Here is a 16,090-nt window from a genome sequence, read left to right on the forward strand (position 1 = left end):
GTTGGGAGTTCGATCCCAAAGTTGGGTGTAGAGATCACTTAAAAATAATTTAAAAATCTTAAAAAAAAAAAAAAAAGTGTCTCCTGAATTCCAATTAATAAATGTAGAAAGAATGTCAGAAATACAAAACCTCATCAGGCAAACATCAGAGTAGTAAAAGTTTGAGGAGAGACAGTGCATGACCATACTTTCAAATACCTCCTTCATCCAGTTATGTAACAGATAAATCGTGGGGGTGAAAGGCACAGCATAGAGAATATGGTCAGTGATACTGTAATAGTGTTGTATGACAGATGGTAACTACACTTGTGGTGAGCAGAGTGTAACTTTTAGAGTTACACTCTAAGTTCACTACCTTGCACACCTGACACTAATGTTAACACTGTGTCAAATATACTTCAACTAAAAAAAAAAAGATATTTATCAATTACAATGTGAAAAAGAGTAGCTTTACAGTGGAGAAACTAAGCAGGTATCACCTGAACTGAAGGATCAAGGTTAACATTACCAGTAATGAGACATTATCAACATCATGTCCTCCCCCTGACATGATACACCAAAAATAACACTGTGGGGCACCGGAGTGGCTCAGTCGGTTAAGCAACCAACACTTGGTTGCAGCTCAGGTCATGGTCTCATGATTCGTGAGTTCAAGCCCCACATCCAACTCTGCCTGCTTGGGATCCTCTCTCACCCTCTCTCTCACTGCCCCTCCCCCACTCATTTTCTCTTCCTCTCTCTCACTCTCAACATAAATAAATTTAAAAAACATGGAGGGGCACCTGGGTGGTTCAGTTAAGCGTCCAACTTTTGATTTCAGCTCAGGTCATGATCTCATAGTCTGTGAGACCGAGCCCTGCAAAAGGCTCTGCGCTGCCAGCACAGAGCCTGCTTGGGATTCTCTCCTCTCTCTCTCTCTGCACCTCCCCTCCATGTGCGTGTGCAAGTGTGCACACTCTCTCTCAAAATAAATGAACATTTTTTAAAAAGTTCTTTAAAATAAATGGGGGGGAAAAGAACACGGCATTGCTTCTATGGTATTCTTGTCCAAAAAGTCTAAAAACCTCAATCTACTCATGAGAAAACATCAGACAAACCCAAACTCACAGACATTCTACACAATAAATAACCAGCAATCATAAAAAGTATCAATAATAGGGGTGCCTGGGTGGCTCAGTGGGTTAAGCAGCCAACTTCACTCAGATCATGATCTCCTGGTTTGTGAGTTCGAGCTCCATGTCAGACCCTTTGCTGACAGCTCAGAGCATGAAGCCTGCTTTGGATTCAGTGTCTCCCTCTCTCTCTGCCCCTCCCCGTCTCACACCCTCGTCTCTGTCTCTCAAAAATGAATAAACGTTAAAAAAAAATTTTTTTTTTAAAAGTATCAATGGCATGACAACAAAGGAAAGAATGAAGAAATATGTCAGAAAAAGACACAACAACCAAATGCAATGTGGGATCTAATACTGGATCCTGAAACAGGAAAAGGACATTAGGAGGAAAACTGGTGACATTCAATTAAGGTCTACAGCTTAGTTACTAGTATGACATCACTCATAATTTCCTGCTTTTGACAGTTGTACTGTGGTTATATAAGTTGTTATCGTTAAGAGAAGTTGAGCGAAGATATATGTGAACTCTGTATTATTTTCTTCCGACTTTTAAGTCCAAAATTATTTTAAAATAAAAAATGAGGGGGCGCCTGGCTGGCTCAATCAGGAAGAGCGTACAACTCTTGATCTCGTGGTCATGAGTTTGAGCCCCATGGTGGGTGTAGAGATTACTAAAATAAATAACCTTTTAAAAAAATAAACAATATAAAAAAATGAGGAGGGGGGAGGGGTGGCTACGGACACAAGTCTGCCACGAAATTGCTAATTGAGCTTGGGTTAAGTCCTGCTCCCTCTGTGAGCCTCAAGATACAATGAAAAAGGTTAATTAAATACAACGCTCTTCTTCCAGCAGAAAGAACGAAGACTCCAACAAAAGAAAAAAAATCTGCTAGGAATAGTTCAACACATTCTTCCAATCAAAGGCATTCAAAAGCTTTAATTCTTCCATATCAGTTGACAAAAACTCAAAAGAACCACACAGAAAAGCAGATACACAAGAACAAGTAATCCATCCAAAGACATGAGTCAATGAGAATTCCTGGATTGAAGGTACTCCTTTCCTCTTACCATTGAAGCGGTCAATGGCCTCTTGTCGCATGTTCCCAGTTATCCCACCATCAATACGTTCATACTTATAACCTTCATGTTCCAAGAAATCCTCCAACAAGTCCAGCATCTTGGTCATCTGGAAAAGGAGCAGAGTTTAATTAAAGGGGAGTCAGATGGTGATTGCTTTCCTCACGTCACTGAGGGTTGTCTACTGCTCCCTCTCAAAGCTCCCAGCTCCTCCCACACAATACCTGAGAGAAGATGAGTACACGGTGCCCACCCTCCTTAAGGTTCTTAAGCATCTTCTGTAGCAGCAATAATTTTCCAGATGCTCGGATTAGAGCACTGCCATCATACATGCCATTGGGCATTTTAGGGGCTTCCTGAAGAAAGAAGCAAAAAGAAAAGAACACTGAACAAAATGGAGCAATTCCAACCCAGCAAAGAACGAGAGGAGGCACAACATACCATCGCAGCCACAGGGAAAAGATATGGGTGGTTGCAGCACTTCTTAAGATCCATCACCACATTCAGCAGAGAGACCTGGTTGCCACCCCCTCGAGCATTGAGTGCTTCAAAATTTCGAGTGAGGATGTACTTGTAGTATTTCCTACATGGGCAAGACAGAAAGAGAAGTCAGATTCAAGAGCCTTCATAGGACTTACAACCTTTATACAACTCCCAAGACAGTCCCAAGGTCTGAGATCTTCCTTCCAACATATCTTGCTTCAGGACTAAGGAAACCTAACAAGCACCACCAACACCAACAGCACAAACACCATCATGTTAAATAAAGTACTTAACTAAGTAAGAACTATGACTAGAAACAATTAGGTTTCTGTAGACTTTGCTTGTTCCTGTCACCAGATGCCTTGAAGCAGAATGCAGGGAGGAATAAGAAACACTTGGCAAACTAGTAGATGTCTATCCACAAAATGGAGTCAGTGCTTCTGTCCCTTCTGACTTACTTCTGCATGGGGCTCAGCTCCACACGCACAATCAGTTCTGTCTTGGATGGCATATTTTTGAACACGTCAGCTTTGAGCCGCCGCAACATGTGAGGGCCCAGCATATCGTGCAGTTTTTTAATCTGGTCTTCCTTGGCAATGTCTGCAAACTCCTCCAAAAAGCCTTCCAAATTGCTTCAGAAAAAGAAAAGACAGTCATATAGGAAATGGGCAACAGGAAGAATTAGAAGCAGAATTATCAGCTGATTACAGATAAACACACACTTACTGGAACCTCTCTGGGGTGAGAAAGTTGAGGAGATGAAACAACTCTTCTAGATTGTTTTGTAATGGAGTCCCGGTCAGCAACAGTTTGTGTTGAAGTGAGTAACCATTTAAGACCCGGAAGAACTGGAGAAGCAGATGGAGAAGATAAAATTCAGTGAAAAGAGGGCTCCAGTATACCTTTGCAAACTAAGCTATTTTGCTGCCCAATGGTTAAGCTGCCATCTCCCCTCCATTTCCATCTCCCTTTTAAGGTCTGACCACCAAGGAGTATCACAAGTAAGGAAGGAGTGCAGAAGCCATTTGACCAGTTCCTCTCTTCCTAACACTCCCCTTAATGAGTAGGTGGCACTAAAAAACTAAAACTGGAGGCCATAACCTCCCTCCCCCCTTCCTTCTCACCTTTGACTGATTGTTCTTGAGCCGATGCGCTTCATCGACAATGAGGCATGCCCAATCAATGGAACCCAAGATAGCCATGTCAATGGTGATCAACTCATAAGACGTCAGCAGCACATGGAATTTCACAGATGCCTCTTTCTGCACAAGAGGTGACCCGGTCACTAATGTTCAACTCCTCCAGTGCAGGCAAACCCAAGGGACTTTCCCTCCCCCCAACTGTTATCCTTCGGCCTCACCCCACTCTAAGCAGACTAAGCCCACATCAACAACTCTCTAAGGTGGTCTCCCTCCCAGTGAGATACCTTCATGCGAGAGGCTTTCTTGCCACCACGAATGGCGTTGTCTTCAAAAGAGAACTCATTCTCTCGGATGATGGCACGGCTGTCTTTGTCACCCACATACGTCACCACATACATATCTGGAGCCCACATTTCAAACTCCCGCTCCCAGTTGATGATGGTAGAAAGAGGGGCACTCACTAGGAAGGGGCCTTTGGAATGACCCTTGGAGAAAGAAGAGAAGTGGCAGAATAAGGACTGAGGGCCCCAACACAATGCTGGCCCAGCGCCCACCTCTACACTAGGACCAGCTGAGGGCTGGCACGTGTGCTGCTGCTCCTATCCTCACCTTTTCAACGCCCTGCCTACTCCTTCCCACAAAGTCACACTCGCCTTTACAGGGAGTTTAAAACCCAATTTCTTCCTAGAAGTCTTTCCATGCTAATTCCACCCACAACTCTGCTCATCTCAACAGGTATTCTCCCCCCAAGGACTGAGGCTCTATGCATCCACCACTGATTCTACCCAAGGTTCCATCCACTCAGTCTGTCTCTATGTACACATGTCTGTCTTAGAGGCACTTGGGTGGCTCAGTTGGCTAAGCATCTGACTCTTGGTTTCAGCTCAGGTCATGATCTCCGTTTTGTGAATTCAAGCCCGACATCAGGCTCTGAGCTACAGTGTGGAACCTACTTGAGATTCTCTCTCTCTCCCTCTCCAACTTGTGCTGTCTCTGTCTCTTAAATAAACAAACTTAAAAAAAAAAGCGTCTATCTTCATGTCATTCCACAGTGTTCTTCAAGGTCTGGGACCAATTATCTTCTTCCTTTTTTCTTTCTCCTCATTGTGTGAAAAGACCACGAACACGAAATACCCATACACAAAAACCTCACAGCCCCAACTTTCGTACCTCCTTGTAGAGAGAATAGAGGAAGACTGCTGTTTGGACAGTCTTCCCAAGGCCCATCTCATCAGCCAAGATGGTGTCGGTGCCCTGAGCCCAGGAGAAGCGCAACCAGTTCAAGCCCTCCATCTGATAGGGGTGCAGGGTTCCACCTGTAGCATCCAGGTACTCTGGCTGTCGCTCATACTTCACTGTTGGCTGAAGAATGAAAGGAAGAAGTGAAGAGCTGGCCAGGAACTCCCTTCCTTCCATAAGACAGAAGCTGCCTCCTCTTCACACATCCTCACTAGATCCTCAAGAGCCACAAAGAATTGTGGGGAGGGGCACCTGGGTGGTTCAGTGGGTTGAGCATCCAGCTTCAGCTTGGGTCATGATCACAGTTTGCGAGTTCGAGCCCCACATCAGGCTCTCTGCTATCAGCACAGAGCCCACTTTGGATCCTCGGTCTCCCCACCTCTGCCCTTCCCTGCCCCCTTCTCTCAAAATAAATAAACACTAAAAAAAAAAAAAAAGAAAGAAAGAAAAGAAAAGAAATGTAGGGGGAAAATATCCTTAATAGCTATTGTAATTTTGTGTTTTATTTAGTATCCTCCAGGAAGCAAGGCAACTAACCTATCAGGCGATCAGAGATCTTGGTCTTACAATCTCACGAAAGACACATCATAGCCTCCCTAGCAATACAATAATTCTACTACACAAGAGCCACCAGGTAAATAATCACATGTTCCCCCTGGAGTCCTCTTTTTCACCTTAACAGTCCTCATATTATATTACACAAATAAAACCCACAGGAACTGAACCCTGAATTAAGGGTCAGAAGACCCAGGTTCCGATAAGTTTCTTAACACTTTCTCAATCGTAGAAAGCATATGTCCTATGTTTTTATTTTTCTGATGATGCAAAGAGAAAATGATCCTAGTATTTCCCTTGTTCACAGAGATGTGGAGAAGTGGGGAAGCATTCTAGCTCTGAAGTTCCTACTGGCAGAGTGCCATCGATAGACTGGAGCACACAAGATTTATCGTCCAACCCAACAAATTGTGCCCTCCCTCTTCTGCCTCAACTCACATCAACTGTTGGAGTTTCAGGAGGCCTCTCCAACTTCCTCAGCTTCACCTTCTTGAGCTTCTTGCCTGGTCGTCCTTCCTCACCCCTCATTAACTCCCTAAAGAAGACAGACAACACAAGGCTGCCTAAGGTCCTTCTCAGTAAAAACCAACTCCACACCTCACCAAAGTCACCCACCTGTGGTTCCAATAGCTCTGCTTGAACAGGTCATAGTCCTGTATCTCCACATCCTCACTCTCCCAGGATGCCTGATCATAGGGTAAGTCCCGCCACTTGATCAAGTAATGGACATGGCCCTTCTTATCCACACTGCAAGGTCAAGGAGAAAAAAAGTCCTCAGAACCAGAAGGCCATGCTCCTCTTCTCCTAAGTAAGCCTCGCTTTCAAATACTGCCAGTAATGTATGTTCCAAACAGACTTCTAGGAAGGCCAAATGCCACATATATGGAGTCTCTACCATACCAGTCTCTGGACCTAAAATTACATCTACTCTAGTCTTCTATGGTTCAAATACCAGGATTCAGTCAGTTAATAGTAATGTATGGAGCATACATCTCTTCCAAGTTTAAGTTACTGGTGACATCTGTTTCCTCAATTCCTTTGGCAGCAGTCTCCCAGTGGACATGCTGCCTATTTCCAGCATGCCCAAGACAGCCACCAGTCTGGCCCAGCTCCTCTGGTACCTGTGGTTAAGAATTCGGTGGATCATCATCCACTCAGGTTTTATCCCATAGCGATAGAAACGTTCCTCCATCTCTGCAAATTTAGGGTCTTTGTTCTTGCGCTTTCGGCTCTTCTCTTCATCACCACCAAAGTCCCCAGACGGTGGTTCATCCATATCGTTCTTCCGCTGGTAGTTTCGAAACATCACTTGACAGTGCAGCTCCAACTGCAAACAGAAAGGGGTTGATTCAGTCACTGAGGAGTGGCATTCACTCCTTCCATCCACAAGGCTGTTTTTCATGACCCTCTCCATTGTGGCCCCCAGATCTCTAGCCTTCCCAGGTTTACCTGCAGTTCAGACACCCAGGAGCAGTGCCAATAAGACATGCCTTGCCATTTCACAAAGAACTGCCGCTCTGGCCGCCCCTCCAGGGGCTTAGGGGAGGGAGTATTGGGATCAGCATCTGGAGGCCGAGGCACTGGTGTGGGAGATGGTGGCTGACCCCACTTCCAGATTAGAATCTTCTGAACTTTGCCCTTAAGAGCTGGACACTGAGAGAAAAAGATGATTCAACACCAAATCATTACCAAGGGGAGGAAATGATACAGCCCACAGCCTCAACATTATCAAAGAATTATTAAAATAACACTTCTCATTTTAAAAAGAACCATTCTAGTAAAGAATAATAGATCTCCCTCTCTCCACTTCTGGAGCCTAGAACTCCTCTCTATGAAGTAACTGAAAAGCAATTAAGTGACCCTATTAAACCATTCTAAACCACCAACACCTAATGGATGCTCTAGGATGGAAGAACACTGCTCTACTCTCCTTAAGAGAGCTGGCAGAGCATCAACTCCTCTGTTCAAAGTTAGTCTTACATTTTCCCAGACAAAAGTATCCCCAGACTGCATGAGAAAGGAAAATATCTATCTCAGGGCTAAAAGATACAGTTCTCCAATGACCGACCTCTCCTGCACCTCAGCCTCCTGATGCCTACATATAGAAGAGATAAACCCTTCTGCTAGATTACACTATCCACACATCCCACCCTGGCTTGGGTCAGTTAACTCACCGTACAACGGGGACAGAGCCATTCACCATTAGGGATCTCTGGAAGTGGGGGATTCAGACAGTGGATGTGGTAGGATGAAGGACAAGTGTCACAGCAGAGCAGCTCCCCACCGTCTTTACAGACACGACAGAATTCCATATGGTGGTCATCCTCCTCTTCAGGGTCTCCTCCAACCTCTTCCAGGATCTCCTCACCCTCCGAATTGTCCTCTTTAGCCTCCCACTGGATGCCTTCCTTCTCCTGCAGTAAAAGTCCAGAGTCAGATTATTACCACCCCCCACCCACCCACCCAAGTCTGAACCACACTCATCATTTTTTTGAATGTTTCCCAAAGTCCACACCAGCAACACCACCCAAGCCCAAAAGATCTTTGATCACCCCACCCTTCCTCTTGAGGGTTCCAAAAAGCCACAATGGCCAGGTACTCACGCAGTGTGGGCAGCTCCACTTGCCCTCAGGAGCCTTCTCCATATCCGGATCCAGGCAGACCATGTGGTAAGCTCGGGGACAGGTATCACACAGGATGATCTCACCGCCTTGCTGGCACACCTCGCAATAGTCCTGGTGGTCTGTCTCATAACCATCCACAGCAGTCACCTCCTCCTCGCCTGGGCAAGGAAGAGGGAAAGCCCAGTTATTAGAAAAAAACTACCTCCCCCCACCCCCTCTAAAATAAACCAACTCCTATCTCCTTAGGGAGATTCTTCCCCAGTCATCCCCACCCCATCCCATCACACACAGATACAAAAAAGAAACACACCTTTCTTCTTCTTTTTAGTGGTTCGGAGTTTCTTGCGGCTGCGGCTACTACGGCTGGTAGAACCATCAGAAACAGAATAGCTATTGATACTGGCGTCATCGAAGTCAGATTCCACATCTAAGTCATCATCCTCACTCTGACAGAATAAAAAAGGAGAAGGTTAGAGGCTGAAGCCAAGGGAAGGGGAGTGCTAGAGAAGGGATTCCTCTTTTACTAGGGATGCTAGAATCCCAGCAAGGACTATCATATAAGGAGCCTAGTCACCTTGTTCTAGGGCCAACTCTCCCCATGCTTACATGCCTACTGTGAAGGCTAGATCCCGACATAGGTAACATCCTATCAGATACGGCACCCTCACCAACGGGATAGGCTGGGCTCTCACCGAGGATCTCTTACGCTTAGAACCAAAACCTCCCAGCTTGATTTTCAGGGGAGCTACTTTCTTGGGTTTAGGCTTCTTGGCATCAGGTACACGAGGGCTGCCCTTGGGCTTCCTCCGAGCATTGGGACCTAAAACCAGAAGAGTGCAAGTAAGATCATACAATCCAAATGTACAGCAAAGGGCAGAAAGAGGGGAAGACAGTAAAGTGTTCTCTACCTGAGCTGGTTTCCCCATGTCCAGCTTCCCAAATGTCCCTCCTAAATCCAAGATTCATTCCTCCCTCCCACTTCTATCTTTAGGCTGACAGAAGAACATCTCCATGTTTTCTCTGTCCTCATATCCCAAGCCCACATCAGTCCCATTGGGTCCCATTTCACCTTTGCCCTCCTTGGTCTTGGCCTTGCGGATAGGCACCTCCACAGGGGGAGGAGGTGGTGCAACTTCAGTGGCCGTCACCATGCTCTCCACGACAGCCACTGCTGCTGCTGCTGCTGCCGCCACTGATGCCCCAGAACTGCCTTTGAAGGGGTTGTTGGTGCTAAACTCACGCCACTTTGCACCCAAAACCATCATCATCTTGGAGACAGCAATCTTGGGGTTTTTGGCAGCAATGAGGGGTCTGGTGGAGAGATGGACAAGAACAGCAAAGAAGGAAAAGTTTAAGAATAAAAGAGAGAGAGAAAGAGAAGTGAAAAGAGATTACAGAAGCACTCTCCTCCCCTAGCCCCAAAACCCTCTTGTTACCGGACAAACTGGCTAAAGGCCTTGTAGTTGGTGAGGGTGCGATAATCCTCCTCTGAGAACACATGGTCAATGTCTTCCATGCCCCAGTCTTCCAGGAGCTGAGCGGACGATTTAGGTTCCTGCAGAGAGAGCAAGGTCAAACACCTGACATCTAGTGCCCACCCCTGCTCAGGGAATGAGTTGAAACAAAAGATTGCAAGACCAGGGGAGGAGAGTGGAGAGAAAATCATTATAAACAGGAAGAGAAAACATTCTAAGGGGCAGTGGAGTATCTGGGAGACAAAAGACAGAAGTTGACAGCAAGCACAGGGAAGAGGACAGAGATCCAGGCACCTTTGAATCATCATCATCATCATCCTCCTCTTCCTCTTCCTTCCTCTTGGATTTGCTCTTCTTTTCTTTCTTAGGTCCAAGCTTCTTCTTCTTCTTCTTGCCAGGGGTATAGTCGCTGCCCTCACTGTCTGAGCGCAGAGCCACCTCTTCCTCCTCCTCCACAAACTCCGGCCCCTCCCCAGAGCTGTCCCCCAGCTGCCGGCATAAGAGCATACGCTGGAGCAGGGAAGGGGGAGAGGGAGAGGGAGACAGACACACACATGCTACACACATGCTGACCTCAGGACAGCCCTGAGGCTCATCCCCAGGACCTGGCCCACCACTCCAGAAGAAACAAATGCCACGCCACCGCCCCCCCCACCCCGCGCCTCAACCTTTCACAGAGCTCCTCTGTTCTTCCTCTTATTCCCCAAAACATCCAGTCACCCACTCACCTCCTTTTTTTGGCGCTTGCTCTTAGGGATTTTAGGGTCCCGAGGCTTCTTAGGCTTTTTCTTCTTCTTGAGCTTTGGAGTCTCTGCTTCTGACAAATCCTCTTCTGGGTCCTCTTCATTTTCTACACATAGTTGGCAGAGAAAGGTAGGTAGAGAATAGATCAATAGCAAAAGGTTAGAGCCTAATCCAGAGGCTTTAGACTTTATTCCCCCACCTCTTGTCCCAGATTCCACTGAAGAGAACTGCTATACTCTCCACAGAAGGAAGCTGATACTCAGGACAAAAACAGACAAAGAGAGAGCTGTATATACCCGAAATAGGCCTGCCAGGCCAGAGCAGGCCCACCTCAGGCAGCTGTCCAGACCCCTGCCTCCTTTCCCTCATACCTAATAGGAGTCCTCTGTATGTTCACCAGTGTAGCGGAATCAAGCTGCTGAGAGTTAACCAAATAAAAGAAATAGGTCTAGCTCTCCTGTAACTGGCCACCAAGTATTCTATAAACCAGGGAGTGAGAATGAAAGGTCCTACCCAGAAGGCCGAAACAACAGAATACACCTTCATGACATTCCCAGAATGGTATCAGTTCAGGGGTCCCATAAACCACACCCTTCACTCCCCACTTTGGGTCATCACTGCTCAAAACCACCAACCCCACCCCACCCCCCACCAAGCCCCAGGTTCAGTTGCCAGCCCAATATCACACCCACTCTCAAACATAATTTCCTTCCCCCATCTCCAGCTCCACTGTTCCTCCCAGCTTCTCCTGGGTCAGTAGCCTCTTCTCCCCAGGGGCCCAAATCAGCCCAGCTGTCACCATCCCCTCCACACACACACACACACACACACACACACACACACACACACACCGCCCCCCCCCCCCATCCTCCTCCCATCTGGCTCCACCTCCTCCCCTGGCTGGGAGCACACACAAAGCCTGGGGTAATACTGAGAGCTCCTGGGCAGGGATAGGTGGGAAGGGGCACAGAGGGGGAGGAGAAGGCCAGGAGGCAGCTTCCTTTGTAACTAACACACATTCACACCAGCTCCCTCCTCCCTCCTCTCTCTCCTTCTTCCTAAGCCACCCCCGCCCTGGGAGGGGGGGGGAGTGGAGAAGGGAGTGGAGAGAAGGAGGGAGTGCCTCACCCACTGAAGAGAGGGAAAATGGCTCCTGACCGCAGAAGCCAGCCCAGGGCACCCAGCTGCCAACATAGGACAGACAGGAAGTAGCAGGGGAGGGGGGTGGGGTTGATAGAGGTAGCCGGGGAAAGACTACCCTCACAAAGACTTCCCAAATTACTACCTGGCCCCAAGTCCACATGCCACTTCTCCTAACACCTATTCTGGGATGACACAGTTCTCAAGAGGCCACTCTAATGTCCTACGCAAAGAAACCCAAGACAGACATGAAGGTAATACTACAAGAGGGACGAGATTACTCCCTCAATCATAATAATTGTTTCAATCATCAGTACTAAGATTTAACAAAGGCTCAGTAGAGCTGCGGTCAGAACATAAAACCTCAAATTTCTGATATCCAAAAGATTTACGTTGAGGAATGGGAACCCACCAGAAGTCTCTGAAACTCAGTTTCCTCCTCACCACCTACCTTCCCCAAGAGTCCAAGCAATAGATCCTAAACCACCTCTCACGGATTAGAAGGAGCCACCTATCCAACATATGGGAGTGATGTCTACACCAAAAAAAAAAGGAGCAGCACCTGGACAGTGCTGGACAATAATATGCTTCCTTCAATCCTACACATGCTCTTCGCTCTTGACCCCCAGAACTAGCCCTAATATGCTTCTGACTCCGCCCTTCTTGAGCAAGGCAGATACTGGGGAACATGAGACATTAAGCTTGACAAAGCACCATCAGCCTCCCCCCACTCAGCCCAGGATCAGGCCAGGCACAAGAAAGCCCCTCCCATTCCCTTGGGAAAGGAACACCAGCCTGGATCTTACCAGAAAGAACCATTTTCTTAAGGCTGCTCCCCAGCAATCCCCATGTCGTCCCCCTCACTAATCAGTTACATCTTTCGGTTCCTCGTCCTCCTCCCCTCCATAAAAGCTGGAGCTGGGCACAAGGACAAACCCAAGCAAGTGAAGGGGACACCCATCCACATAAGACCCCCAAACTTCTCAGGCAGATAATGTGCTGACATGACAAGCGGCAAAGTGGCTGAGACATAAAAGAAGATTTGGGAAAGGGGCAGGAATGGGGTGTGGCAAGTGGAAAAACTGGGTCATGCTACAGCTTGGGGCAGAGTTCACCCTGGGAGCCTGCACAGCTCCCAATCAACATGGGGGGGCAGCCCCAGACCAAGGGCCCAATGGGAAGCCAAGATGTGGAACCAATATTGGCGAGATAGCACTAGTCTACTTCTCTCGCCCCTCAGAGAAAGGATCAGATCAGGTTACTAATATCACCACCCCACCCCCACCTCGGGCAACAGCACAGAAATTTGCCACCTTGCCCTACACAAGGATGATGAGATTCAAGCCTAAGTTTCTCATCCCAACAGCTGAAGACTCAGTAACACGACTGCCCCTCTCCAAAGAGACCCCAGTTTCAAATGAAGACTTTCCACTTAGAAAATGCCCAATGTAGAAACATCTTTCCCAGACCACCTCAACTTGCTGCTGGAGCTAAGAAGAAGGCAGAAGTGAAAAATGTTTGATGGGAAACAAAAACAGAACCAGCAAGCTCTGGAACTTAAAAAAAAAAAGTAAATATAAACAGAGAGAATAAAGAAATGGCATGTCAAAAAAAACCAAAAAAACAAACACCTGGAAAAAAAAAAGGTCAAGGAAACAAATAGGTGACTTAGCTAAGGGCTCTGAAAAAGGAAAGACAGGCGAGAGAGAGACATCCACTTAGATGCATGACATCAATCACCATTTGAGAACAGACAAGGGCTACTCCAATCAGGCAGGATGGTTATAACCATACGAGTTTGGCCAGTCCAAGGAGCCACCCCCAAACACAGACAGAACAACCCCCAACACACCTACACAAACACTTCAGGCCACCAGCCCAAACCCCAGGCTACCTGCACAGAGGTAGAAGCCTCTAAGAAAAAAAAAGTCTGGATTATTTCCACTTGCCAGAGAAAGGGGGTGCTCCCTAGTATAACCTTCAGGCTGTGACATCCTACCCCTAGCCCCCATCATTTCCCCACTCGAAACATTCCAGCAATCTGCAGGCTAAAAGCGCTCTACAACCCAGCTGAGGAGCGCAATTCAAACTTCACACAGTTGAGACAGCACAGAAAACCGGTAACTGATCAGAAGCTAAAAATAATCAGATAGAGAGTAACCAGCACTCCCTCTCTCCTTTCCACAGCAGCAACCACAAGATCCTGCTAACACAGATGCCCGGCTGGTCTCCAGCAAGCAATCCTCAACACCCACCCCCACCCACCCTACCCCCGCCCCCCGCGGTCCCAGCCACCTGCATTTCTCCAAGGACCCACACAAGGTAAGGTCTGCCAGCCCAGAGAGCTCCCTCAACGGGGACCTGCATAGCATTCCTGAAGACCAGACAGTGCAGCAAGCTTGCATCTTGGTCCCCGAGCCCAGGAGGCACATGGCTTCCACCCCCTCCCACAAGAGCTCCGCAGAAGGGAACCACTCCCTTCGGATGCCCTCCACCTCAGACTCTGCACAGAGAGAGAGAGAGAGAGAGAGAGAGAGAGAGAGAGAGAGAAACTCAACCCTGCCTCACCAGAGTCGCTAGGGAGGGCCCAAATGCCTCCTTCCTGCCCTGGGCCCTTGGGGAAGATGTTACCTGGGTGGGGTGGGGGCAGGCTGTTGTTCAAAAGTGCATCCATATCCTCCTCCTCGCTGCCCGCCGAGCAGGGGGACGGGGAGCCCAGGCCCGACGCCATCCCCTTCCGCTCCCGGCCAGGGAATTGGCCCAGCTGCTCCTGCCTGCGGCCTGGGGCCCTCTACACTGGCCCGAGTCACTGTGCGGGGGAGGGGGGGAAGAAAGAGAGAACAGTCAGTGACGCGCACTGTCCCCCTCCCCCACACCCACCCGCTCTTTCCGCCCACCACCACCAGCGGCCCCCCCACCCCAGCCACCCTAGCAGGGCACCCGAACCACTCAGGCTGAACTTAGTTCCACACTCCTCGAGGGCAGCCCGGAAGCCGGCTCCCCAACTGGAGCCCCCCCAGATGAGCGGGAGCGACGCCCCCGAGGGCAGGCTGGTGCAGGCTTGGGGAGGGGAGAAACCGGGCTGGACCGAGCAGGGTGTGACGGGGGGAGGGGGTGTCCGAGTGGCCGCGGCGCGGGGGGGGCCGGGGGAGGCGGCAGGCAGCGAGGCGCTCGGGGACACAAGGTCACTTGGGGGTGGGGGGGCGCCTCCCTGCGCCTGGGGAGGGGCCAGTCCCCAGACAGGGCAGCTCTCCAAAGGCTGTCCTCTGGGACAAACTCAGGTTCTCCAGAGGAGCCGCGGGGCCGAGGGGGCGTGGAGGCTCAGGGCTCCAGGGGGCTGGAGGTAGGGACGTGGGGGCCGAGGGAGCGCCCACCAGGCAGGGGGCCGGGCCACGTGTCCCGGGGGGCAAGTGAGCAAAGGGCGAGGGGGCGGGCGCCGGGCATTGTGGGAGACCAAGCCCGAGGTGGGAGTCGAGGGGAGCAAGACTCCGGCCGGCTTAGGGCGGGGGGGGGGGGGGGGCAGGGCGCCCTGCAGGCCAAGGAAAGGAAGGGTCAGCTCCTCCAAGCAGGGGGCGGTCCGCGAGTCCCGGACGTCTGAGGAAGGGGTGGGTGGAAGGATGAGCCTGGGGGCTGGTCGGGCTGAGAGGGGCGTCTCTTTGGGAACCCCGCGCTCTCCTCACCCCGGAGCCGCCGCAGGTCGCGCTGGGTCCGGCCCGGTGTCACTCCCGCTCCGGCTCCTCCTCGCCGCGGCCGAAGGGGGGAAAATGGCTCCGGCTCCGGCGTCGCCTCTTAAAGGGCCCGAAACACCGGCCGGGAAATCCCACCGCACAGGCCCCGCCCCCCCACGGACAGCCCATAATAACCTCAACCAACTCTAACCCCCCCTCCACTACCGCCACCCTCCTCCTTAGGTCTCCCGGGCAACCCCCGCCCCCTCGTCGCTCAGGCAACCACTGGCCACGCCCCCTTCGAGCGCGCGCGCGCGTGTCACCCGGGCAACCACCCACCTCCTGGCCATCCCATAATACACACGGACCCCCCCCCCCCACACACACACACACACACCACCCCCCCCACACACGCACTCCATACACCTATATGCCAAGGCTGTTGACATCTCATAATATTGCAGACCTTTTGCAACTAACCCTTTCCCCACCTCAGACATCCCATAATAGCCACCCTTTGCCAACTTCTTCACTCTTGGCCCTAATGCTGACATCCCATAATAATTCGTCACCTCTCCTTTTCATGGCCATCCCATAATAAGCACCCCTCCCAGCACTTCAGCCTCACATCCCATAATATTCATCCCCATCCCCCACAGACATCCCATAATAACCACTCTTCATCCACCCCCAGTTTGATATCCCATAATAGTCAGAAACGCACCCCCCCACCACATTACAACAACGGACACTTCGGCCTCCTCCCACACACATCCCGTAATAATCAGTTTCCTACTTTCTATACTGGCATCCCATAATAACCAACCCCCT

General features: G+C 49.7%; 1 protein-coding gene across 7 annotated transcripts in view; it reads right to left on the reverse strand.

Moving 5' to 3' along the window:
- The window catches only part of CHD4 (chromodomain helicase DNA binding protein 4), a 30,151-nt gene extending 14,774 nt beyond the window's left edge, over positions 1–15,377 (reverse strand). For 3 of the 7 annotated variants that reach the window (XM_030321508.2, XM_030321506.2, XM_030321505.2), the window contains exons 1-22: positions 15,272–15,377; positions 14,223–14,400; positions 10,436–10,557; positions 10,002–10,217; positions 9,669–9,787; positions 9,302–9,543; positions 8,925–9,052; positions 8,543–8,678; positions 8,212–8,390; positions 7,783–8,022; positions 7,058–7,261; positions 6,730–6,935; positions 6,224–6,355; positions 6,047–6,143; positions 4,985–5,176; positions 4,099–4,299; positions 3,797–3,934; positions 3,399–3,520; positions 3,131–3,304; positions 2,631–2,772; positions 2,414–2,545; positions 2,181–2,298 (exon numbers count right to left, since the gene is read on the reverse strand). In XM_030321508.2, coding sequence (XP_030177368.1) covers positions 2,181–2,298; positions 2,414–2,545; positions 2,631–2,772; positions 3,131–3,304; positions 3,399–3,520; positions 3,797–3,934; positions 4,099–4,299; positions 4,985–5,176; positions 6,047–6,143; positions 6,224–6,355; positions 6,730–6,935; positions 7,058–7,261; positions 7,783–8,022; positions 8,212–8,390; positions 8,543–8,678; positions 8,925–9,052; positions 9,302–9,543; positions 9,669–9,787; positions 10,002–10,217; positions 10,436–10,557; positions 14,223–14,322 — 3,340 coding nt within the window. In that variant the 5' untranslated portion in view covers positions 14,323–14,400; positions 15,272–15,377. The remainder of the gene's footprint in view (positions 1–2,180; positions 2,299–2,413; positions 2,546–2,630; positions 2,773–3,130; positions 3,305–3,398; positions 3,521–3,796; positions 3,935–4,098; positions 4,300–4,984; positions 5,177–6,046; positions 6,144–6,223; positions 6,356–6,729; positions 6,936–7,057; positions 7,262–7,782; positions 8,023–8,211; positions 8,391–8,542; positions 8,679–8,924; positions 9,053–9,301; positions 9,544–9,668; positions 9,788–10,001; positions 10,218–10,435; positions 10,558–14,222; positions 14,401–15,271) is intronic. The other 4 variants (XM_030321509.2, XM_030321511.2, XM_030321510.1 and 1 more) reach the window with 4 other exon arrangements.
- Positions 15,378–16,090: the final 713 nt, after the last annotated feature.

Source organism: Lynx canadensis, chromosome B4 (genome assembly GCF_007474595.2).
Source record: "Lynx canadensis isolate LIC74 chromosome B4, mLynCan4.pri.v2, whole genome shotgun sequence".
Taxonomy (NCBI): Eukaryota; Metazoa; Chordata; class Mammalia; order Carnivora; family Felidae; genus Lynx; species Lynx canadensis.